The sequence below is a fragment of the Giraffa tippelskirchi genome, chromosome 14 (assembly GCF_054371585.1).
Source record: "Giraffa tippelskirchi isolate mGirTip1 chromosome 14, T2T-mGirTip1v1.2.pri, whole genome shotgun sequence".
In the NCBI taxonomy this organism is placed as follows: Eukaryota; Metazoa; Chordata; class Mammalia; order Artiodactyla; family Giraffidae; genus Giraffa; species Giraffa tippelskirchi.
The window spans coordinates 33,504,320-33,514,922 of NC_137288.1; the positions used below are offsets into that span (position 1 = coordinate 33,504,320).

At 40.3% G+C, this 10,603-nt stretch overlaps 1 protein-coding gene across 5 annotated transcripts in view; it reads left to right on the forward strand.

Annotated features, from left to right (window-relative positions):
• TPGS2 (tubulin polyglutamylase complex subunit 2) overlaps positions 1–10,603 on the forward strand; it is a 60,324-nt gene that overhangs the window by 15,915 nt on the left and 33,806 nt on the right. For all 5 annotated transcript variants that reach the window (XR_014074758.1, XR_014074759.1, XM_081562393.1 and 2 more), the window contains exon 2: positions 3,466–3,545. Coding sequence is in view for 3 of the 5 variants with exons in the window: in XM_081562393.1 (XP_081418519.1) it covers positions 3,466–3,545 (80 nt within the window). In the remaining 2 variants the exon portion in view is untranslated. The remainder of the gene's footprint in view (positions 1–3,465; positions 3,546–10,603) is intronic.

Below are 10,603 nucleotides of genomic sequence, written 5' to 3' on the forward strand. Positions count from 1 at the left end.
AGCTCCAATACTTTGCCCATCTGATGCGAAGAACTAACTCATTGGAAAAGACCCTGATGCTTGGAAAGAATGAAGGCAGGAGGAGAAGGGAATGACAGATGATGAGATGATTGGATGGCATCACTGACTCAATGAACATGAGTTTGAGCAAGCTCCAGGAGCTGGTGATAGACAGGGAAGCAAAGAGTCAGACACAACTGAACATCTGAACTGAGCACCATCAGATGCTACTTCTTGTGTCACATATTATTAATAATAAACCAAACACAACTTGTTACTGCTATTATTTCTAAATATCCTCATGATGTTTTTGATTATATGAGGTATTATGATTTATAATAAATATATATTTAGACTTTGTCACTGTTTTAGGCACAGAGTTCCTAAAACCCCTGGAATTTCCTAAGTGATAAAAGAAGGTGCCTTTTGTTAATGATGTGACTTTTGGAAAGCCCTTGGGTAACCTAAAGATGGAGCCAGTTCCCAAGGGAACCAACCAGGATTAAAGGGTTGGAACTTTCACTCCCCCCACCTGATTTACATGGAGGAGAGAGTCTGGAGGTTGAGTCATTTGCCAATGGCCAGTTATTTAGTCAAGCATGCCTGTGTAATAAAGCCTCCGTAAAAAACCAAAAGGAAAAAGTGCAGGGAGCTTCCAGTCTGGTTAACCAGACACTTCCTCATGCCCCAAACTCGACAAGGACAGAATCCCCTTTGTTCAGGACCCAGCCCTACACATCTTAGCTCCCTGTTGATCTGTAATATCCTTTAAAATGAACCAGTATTCCAGTGAGTAAATGGGTTTCCTGAGTTCTGTGAGCTCCTATATCAAACTCATCAAATCCAAGGGAAGGTTCATAGGAATGCCTGATTTATAGCCAGTCCATCAGAAGCACAGGTAACAACCTGGACCTGCAGTTATCATCTGAAGTAAGGGCAGGCTGGTGGGAATGAGCTCTTAACCTGTGGGATCTGAGGCTTTCTCCTGGTAGAGTCAGGATTGAGTTGAATTGTATAACACTTAGCTGGTATCTGAGAATTGCTTAGTGGTGTGAAGAAAACTTTCCCCCTTGTTGGAATTAACTACTAAGGCAGTACAGTAGAGAAAACATTAGACTTGGTACCCGCACCTGTGGTCAGAGATTTAGTTCTGTGAAATGATTAATATCGCTGAACCTGTTTCCTTATCTTTAAAATAATGATGCTTGCTTCAGCATGATTGTTGAGTCAGTGAGGTAACTTATACCAGTTCCCAGAAACACAGCATTATACAAATGGAATTTATTGTGTCTGCCTGTCTTCTTCACCCCCAGTACCTCCTCATCAGTGCTGCAGTATTGGATAGCGGAGTCTCGGCAGTGGCTACTTCCTAAGCTACTTGTTATTTTCAAGTTTTTAAAGTCAGTATGTTGACCAGTTGTCCTATCCTGGAGATGTACAAAGATTAAAAATGATATGTTGTCATCTGTGCTACACCACAGAGGTCTGTTACAAGCTGAAGAATGGTGTGTTTGTGTCTCTCTCAGCCTACTTACTGATAGTGCTGCTGTTGGCTAGGAATCCCTGAGACACTCACCGAGGACTATCCTACTTGGACGAGCCCCACAGACACTTCCTGGACTGAAGCTGATGTTGTGGTTGGACCAAACATTGTGGCTTTTGTTAGGACTGAAGATACACCTCAGCAGCAACCATCGGGGAACCTTGAAAAAAATTTTTTTTTATTATACACAGGTCCTGGAGGGTACGTGGTATGCCCACAGCCTCACAGCCAGATAGCTGGGAGTGAGTGAGCAGACCTGGGTCTTTGCCTTTATTAGGGCCCCAGAGTTGGGTGTCTAGGGTTTTGCAGGTTTACACTTTATTGGTGGATTTAAAACTTAAGAGGGGGAATTAGGACATCTGAAGGGAAAAGGTGGCTCATTCAAGTGGTCAGTTATCCAGGTTCCCCAGGGCTTTCTAAAAGGGGAACTTTGTGAGTGGGGGGTGGCCTCATTCCTCATCTAGTTGTTTAGTTAGTAACTGTGTCATACAACTGGCAATTTGTTTATTCAAGATGGATGTATTTGAAATGGATGCCTCAGCAAAACTTAATGTCAAGTACTTACATTATGTGTGTGTCCTCTTGTAGCCCTAGGCTTTAGATTGCACTGAGTATAGTCAGATGACATCCCTATGATGTCATCCCTATGTCATCCCCACAGATGACAACCAGCTGTGTTGTGGGCCAAGAATTCTGTATTCTTCGGTCCTACTGCAGGTGGAGTGGTGGGTTGCCAAGCTTAATTAAAGCTAGACTCTGCATTTGCATAGGATAATTGCTTAAACGGGCTATGCCAGGGGGCATGTAGTGACTTTTGAACATATTCTTCATTTTTCAACTAGACCCATACTTGGAGTCAGAGGATTAGCTTTGTGGTTTAACCTCTCAACCTTGGTGTCCTTGCTGTAAAATTGAATAATGGCATTTATTATCTACTGTTAGTTTCGGTGGAACAGTGCCAAATGAGACCACCCTTAAAGGGACAAGACATTGTCTTCCATCCTAACCAGTCAGGGGCATAGCAAGGACTCACCCCAGGTCAAATGGCTTGAAGCTCACTGGTTTTCTACCACAGTACCGTGCTTCCCAACACGTTAGAAAGAACCTTGAACAGAAGACAGAATAAAAATGGTGTATATGGTACTTTTTACTTTTCCAAAGTATCTTCATTTCCGTTTCCTCTCCTGTTTCTTCATTCCTGTTTTGGCTTCACTTATTGAGGAAAGTATTATTGCAATTCTTGTCTTACTGAATGCAAAAGGAAGTGAGCACTCATCTAAGGTCACACAGCTAGTGAATGCATAAAGCATGACTAGGAGGGTGGGGTCCCGATTTCTTAGCTAGTATATTGGGCTGTTGCTGCATCCCAAGATTTGACTCTTCTGAAAACTTGAGGAAAACTTTGATATGTGGAAAGGATACTGGCATAATTATCACTAGAAGACCACATGGTCTTAGCTTATGGGACTGACTGCTTTTGAGGGACCTGCTGCTTTTATTCGGAGAAGGCAATGGCACCCCACTCCAGTACTCTTGCTTGGAAAATCCCATGAACGGAGGAGCCTGGTAGGCTACAGTCCATGGGGTCGCTAGGAGTCGGACACGACTGAGCGACTTCACTTTCACTTTTCCCTTTCATGCACTGGAGAAGGAAATGGCAACCCACTCCAGTATTCTTGCCTGGAGAATCCTAGGGACGGCGGAGCCTGGTGGGCTGCCGTCTATGGGGTCACACAGAGTCGGACACGACTGAAGCGACTTAGCAGCAGCAGCAGCAGCAGCAGCTGCTTTTATTACAGGGGTAACAAATGCTCCTCAGAGGGATCTGGTATTCCTAGAGCAGACTTCAGCAGTTCATCAACATTTCTGGTAGAAATATGTGAGAATGGACCAACTACTCTACTCTGTGCTTCCTCTTCCAGAATCATCCCCAGGTGTGACAGAGGTGACCATCATAGAAAAGCCACCTGCTGAACGTCATATGATTTCTTCATGGGAACAAGTAAGTGTCACCCTGCTGAATCCTCACCTCCCAACAAAGAGTGGTCAACTTAAATGCCCCTGAGAAGGAAAGACTGGACAGGAGACTTTTTCTTATCTCAGGCCACAGCCACCTTCAAGTTAGAGTTCATCTTTCTCTCTGTTTCTGTTCTGGGCTTTTAACACTTCCATTCCATGCCATCTCCCCAACACGAAGCATCTCCTCTGAGCCTGTCTTAAGGAGGCAGTGGAACATTTGAAGTTGTATATATACACAACAAAGCTGAAAATCCATCAAGAAAGAAGGAATTAAATATTAATAAGCATGCTGGGCAGAACGTGGTTAAGTGTTGCAGAGAAGTACTAACCAGATTAATAGCGAATGCTTTCCAACCCTCCTCTGAACTTTCATTCATTCATTTATTCAGTAAAAGATTTAAGCTCCTAAAGTGGGCCAGGCACTGTGCTTGATGTTGAGTCCTGGAGATTCAGGGGTAATCAATAAAGAACACAGTTTCCTACCTCTTGATCTTGTCTGAGACACAGTATAAGTCATCCCAAGTATAATTACAAAGCAGATCAAGCTCTGTGAAAGAGAAGTTAAGGGAGCATTGTCAGGAGGCCTGACCTAGTCTGAAGGTTGAGGAATATTTTTCCCAAAGAAGTTATGAGAAGTTGTTAACCGGATAGATGAGATACGCGAAGAAGATGCTTTGAGCCTGTGTGAAGGCTTCAAGATAGGAAGGATTACATCTTTGAGAGCATAAAGAGGGTCCATGTGGCTAGAGCACAGGAAAATGAGGGAGAGAGGTAGACAAGGACCAGGACATGCAAGGCTTCTCAGATCATCAGGATTTTGTTCTTTACATTTACCAAGGGAAGCCACTGAAATGTTTTAAGTAGAGAAGTGAAGTCAGATTTCTGTTTTGGAAAATAACTGTGGCTGAGTAGCAAGCAGCAAATGGATCTGACTAGGGAGCACAAGGTCACCTTGTCACTGAGTGAGTGGTGCTGCCATATCAGGTAAATTATTTCATTTAATCCTCATAATAACCCTGGCAAGATTAGTGTCTATATCTCTGTGATATAAATGAAAACTCTGAGGGTCAGAGAGGTCAAAGAATTTGTCCTGGGCCACATAGCTACCAAGTAGCAGAGCCTGGATTGTCTGCCTCTAAGCACATGCCCAGACTACCCCTCCTGCAGAGGGTAACACCATGGCAGCCTTGCCCTCGCCAGCCAAGCAGCCCCCAGGAATGTGGGCATGGTCAGTCCCTGCGAAGAGCACCCACCCTCCCAGGGCTGAGCAGTGGCTTCACTGCATATCACTAGTTGGTAATTAAGGTTTCTCTCCATGACCTCTGCTCAGCAGCACCTCAGCTCTTAGCATGGACTCACTCAGCTCCCGCTCCCATTTTTACTCACAGTACCTAAGAGAAAATGAAATTCCAGAGCAACGTCTACTGTTAAGCTCTTACTAGCTGATGGTGCTGGTACAGCTGTGGCTATGCCAGCCAGGCCTGCAGACCTTGTGGATTACATCCCTTCTTATTCTTAAAAGGTTTGAGTCAGGCCTTTAGGGAGAACTGCCTTGGGACTCTGTAAGAATGAGAACCTCAAGTTTTTCTGTCTGCTGAAGAGGAGATTCCTAGCTTAGAAACCCAGGTTCATAGGTCAGGATGGGAGGATAAGAGGACAGGAATGCATTTTCTGGGATGGAACACCACTAAAGCTATGTCATATTATGTCACTTATTTATTGAGGTAGTTTTTGAGGCATAGTCTTCCTGTGTCTTATACCAGATATTTCCCAGAATTCTCTAAGATGACTTGGTGCATTTGTTCCAGTTTTACTTATGATATCGTGGTATATTCATTTGTAGCATGCCTCCCATGACTGCTTTTTATATCTAGTGACACTGGGAACTAATCTGCCTCCTGGACAATGCAACTTTTTTGGGTTCCCATTTAGCTTAGACTGATATTGAGGAGAATACAGTTGTAGAGCTGGATAAATAGCCATCAGCAGACTAGAAGAATTAAAGGGTATGCACAAGACAAATAGATTTTTAACTAACTGAGATAGCCAATAGAACATTTTCTTCAGACATCCTGAGTTGGGGGAAGTTTTACAGTAATTGCAGCACACAGGCTCAGTAGTTGTGGTTCACAGGCCCAGTTGCTCTGAGGCATGTGAAATCTTCCCAGACCAAGGGCTGAACCTATGTCCTGTGCATTGGCAGGCAGATTCTTAACTACCGGACTACCAGGGAAGTCCCTGGGGTTTTTTGTTGCTGTTGTAGTTATTGAGTTGTGTGAGCTCTTTGTCTATTTTGGAAATTAAGCCCTTGGGGTCGCAGCATTTGCAAATATTTCCTCCCAGTTTGTACCTAGGTTGTCTTTTCATTTTGTTTATGGTATTCTTTGCTCTGCAAAAGCTGTTAAATTTGATTAGGTCTCATTTGTTTATTTTTGCCTTGGGATACCTCAGAAAACATTGGTATGATTTATGTCAGAGAATGTTTTGCCTGTATTCTCTTCTAGGAGTTTTGTGATGTCGTGTCTTATAGTTTTAAGTCAGTAAGCCATTTTGAGTTATTTTGTGTATGATCTGAGGGTGTGTCCTAACTTCACAGGTTTACATGCAGCTGGTTGTTCCACTTCTCCAACACCACTTGCTGAAGAGACTATCTTTCCCCATTTTATATTATTGCCTCCTTCATCAAAGATTAATTATCTATAGGTGTGCGGTTTATTTCTGGGCTCTCTATTCTATTCCATTGATCCATATGTCTGTTTTTGTGCCAGTCTCCCACTGCTTTGATTACTGTAGCTTTTTAGTATTGTCTGAAGTCTAGAAGGGTTATGCCTCCTGTTTTGTTCTTTTTCCTTAGGATTGCTTTGGCAATGCTGAATCTTTTATGGTTCCATATAAATTTTAGAGCTATTTGTTCTTGTTCTGTGAAAAATGTCTTGGGTAATTTGATAGAGATCAGATTGGATCTGTGGATTGCACTTGGGTAGTATAGCCATTCTAACCATATTAATTCTTCTAAACCAAGAGTATGGGACAGCTTTCCAGTTTTTTGAATCATCTTCAGTTTCCTTCACTAATATTTTGTAGTTCTCAGCATATAAGTCTTTCACTTTCTTGATGAGGTTATTCCTAAGAATTTTATTTTTTTGGATGTGACTTTCAAAGGGAGTGTTTACGTTCCCTTCTCTGATATTTCATTGTCTGTTTAAAGAAATACAACTGATTCCTGTGTCCTGCTACCTTGCTGAATTTGTTTATCAATTCCAGTCTTGTTTTGTGTGGTCTTTAGGGTTTTCTGTATATAGTATCATGCCATCTGCATAGAATGACAATTTTATCCCTCCCTTACCAACTTGAAATGGGCTTCCCAGGTGGCACTAGTGGTAAAGAACCCATCTGCCAACACAAGATGTGAGAGATGCAGCTTTGATCCCTGGGTCAGGAAGATTCCCTGTAGGAGGGCATGGCAACCCACTTCAGTATTCTAGCCTGGAGAATCCCATGGACAGAGGAGCCTGGCAGGCTACAGACCATAGAGTTGCACAGAGTCAGACATGATTGAAGTGACTTAGCAAGTACCAGTTTGAATTTTAATTCTTTTCCTTGTCTGATTGCTCTGGCTAGGATTTCCAACACTGTGTTGAATAGAAGTAGTGAGACTAGGAATCCTTGTCTTCTTCCAGAATTTAGTGGGAATGCTTTCAGGTTTTCACTTTTGAGTATTGTACTAGCTGTGGGTTTGTCGTAAATAGCTTTTATTATGTTGAAATATGTTCCCTCTGTACCCACTTTGGTAAGAATTTTTATCATGAATGGATATTTAATTTCACTGAATGCTTTTTTTCATCTATTGAGATGATTGTGTGGTTTTTATCTTTCCTTTTGCTGTGTAGTATATCACATTGATTCATTTGCATATGGTGAACCATCCTTGTATGATTTAATCCTTGGATGAACCCAGCTTTGTTGTGGTATATGATCTTTTTTATGTATTACCGGATCTGGTTTGCTAATATTTTGTTGAGAATTTTTGCATTTATATTCATCAAAGATATTGGCTTATAATTTTCTCTTCGTTTTGTACTGCCTTTGTCTGGTTTTGGTATCAGCTGATGGTGACTTCCTAGAATGTCTTTGGAGTGTTCATACCTCTTTGATCATTTGGCAGTTTGAGAAGGATCTGTGTAAGTTGTTCCTTGCATGTTTCTAAAATTCGCCTGTGAAACCATCTGGCCCTGGACTTTCTTGTAGGGAGTTCTTTTTTTTTTTTTTTTTTTTAATTACAGATTCTATTTCACTTCTAGTGATTGGTCTGTTCAAGTTACCTATTTCCTCTTGATTCAGTTCTGGTGGGCTGTGTGTTTCTAGAAAGTTATCCATTTCTTCTAGGTTACCAAATTTGTTGACATATAGTGTTCATATAATTGACATATAATTGTTCTCTTATAGTTTTTTTGTCTTTCTGATGTATCATTTCTTATTTTGACTATTTGGATCTTCTCTCTTTACTTCTTGGTGAGCCTGGCCAGATATTTGTCAGTTTTGTTTAACCTTTCAAAGAACCAGCTCTTTGGTTTCTATTGATTTTTTTCTATTGCTTTTTAATCTCTATTTCCTCTCTGATATTTATTATTTCCTTCCTTCTGCTGACTTTAAGTTTTGTTTATTCTTCTTTAACTAGTTCTTTTAGGTGGTGGATTAGGTTGTTTGAGATTTTTCTTGTTTCTTAAAGTCCTGTATTGATATGAAATTCCCCTAAGAACTGCTTTTGCTGCACCCCATAGATTTTGTATATTTGTGTTTTCATTGTCATTTGCCTCGAGGTATTTTTTTAAAATTTCTTCTTAATTGTTGACCTGTCGGTTTTTAAATAGCATATAGTTTAGTCCCCATATAACTTTTTTTTTTCTCATTTCTTTTTCTGTGGTTGACTTCTGGTTTTATACCATTGTGGTCAGAAAAGATACTTGAGATAGTTTCTATACTCTTAAATTTGCTGAAGCTTCTTTTGTGCCCTAGGGTGTAATCAGTCCTAGAGAATGTTCTGTGTGCACTTGAAAAGAATGTGTATTATGCTTTTTTTTAATGTAATGTCCTGGAAATATAAATTAAATCTAACTGTTCTATTTTGTCATTTAGGATCTCTGTTACCTTGTTGATTTTCTGTCTCAAAGATCTGTCTATTGATGTGAGTGGGGTGTTAAAGTTCCATACTATTATTGTATTCCCATCAACTTCTCCCTTTATATCTGGTAGTATTTTTATGTATTTGGGTGCTTCTATATTGGGTGTTTGGGTACTAAAATTACTGCAGATGGTGAGTATAGCCATGAAATTATAAGGTGATTGCTTCCTGACAGGAAAACTATGACAAACCTAGACATTGTGTGACAAAGCAAAGACATCACTTTGCTGACAAAGGTCTGTATAGTCAAGGCTATGGTCTTTGCAGTAGTCATGTACAGATGTGAGAGCTGGACAGTAAAGAAAACAGAACACTGAGGAATTGATGCTTTCAAACTGTGGTGCTGGAGAAGACTCTTGAGAGTCCCTTGGACAGCAAGGAGATCAAAACAGTTAATCTTAAAGGAAATCAACTCTGAATACTCTTTGGAAGGACTGATGCTGAAGCTGAAGCTCCAATACTTTGGCCTCCTGAGGCAAACAGCTGATTCATTGGAAAAGACCCTTGTGCTGGGAAAGACTGAAGGCAGAAGGAGAAGAGGGTGACAGAGGATGAGATAGTTGGATGGCATCACTGATTCATTGGACATGAACTTGGGCAAACTCTGGGAGATGGTGAGGGACAGAGAAGCCTGGTGTGCTGCAGTCTGTGGGGTCACGAACAGTCGGACACAACTTGGTGACTGAGCAGCAACATCATATTGGGTGTGCAAGGAGTCGGCCGTGACTGCGCATGAGCATACAATACATAGGTTGGGAGCATATATGTTAACGAGTATGATATCCTATGCTTGTACTGATCCTTTTATCTTTATATAGTGTCTTTCTTTATCTTTCTTTGTAGCCTTTGATGTCAAGTCTATTTTGCCTGATAGGAGTTTTATGACCCTCTCTTTCTTGTAATTTCCATTTGCATGAAATGTCTCTTTTCTTCCCCTCACTTCAGTCTGTGTTTGTCTTTTGCCCTAAAGTGGGTCTCTTGTGGACAGCATATTGTAGTCTCTTTGTTTTTTTATGTAATATGCCACCCTGTGTCTTTTGATTGGAGCATTTAGCCCATTGACATTTAAGGTAGTTACTGATAGATATGTATTTATTGCCATATTAAACCCTATTTTCATGTTTTTATATTTTATATTTATATTTTCTTGATTTTATATTTCTTCTTTGTCCCTTTCTGTTTTTTCTTTTGTAGTTTTATGATTTTCTTTTGTTTTACACTTATGTTCTCTTCTCTTTGGTTTTTGTGAATGCATTGTATGTTTTTGCTTTGTAGTTACCCTGTTTTCAAGTTTGTTAACTCCTTCTTGTACTTACTTGCCTTAAACTTGTAGTCATATAGACTCAAACACATTCTTGGAAAAAAAAGATCTACATTTTCTTACTCTCATTTCCCACATTTTATGATTTTGATCCTCTTTTACATCTTCATATTCATCCTTTTGCTGTTCATTGTGTTTATCACTTTCACAGAAATTTTTTAATTTATTTTTTAAATCAGTGTACTGGCTTATTTAAGTGATTTACTCTTTCCTGTAGATTCTTACTACTTTCTCTATTTAGAGAAAATCTTTTAATATTTCATTTAAGATAGGTTTAGTATTGCTATATTCTTCGAATTTTTGCTTATCTGAGAAATTCTTAATCTCTCTTTCTATTCTAAATGATAATCTTGTTGGGCAGAGGATTCTAGATTGCAAATTTTTCCCTTCCAGGACTTTGAATATATTTTGCCCCACTCCCTTTTGGCCTGCAGCTGTTTCTGTAGAGAAATCAGCTGGTTGCCTTATTGGGGTTCCCTTATAATTAACTCTTGGTTTTTCTCTTGCTGCCTTTAGAGTTGTCCCAGTAACTTTGGCC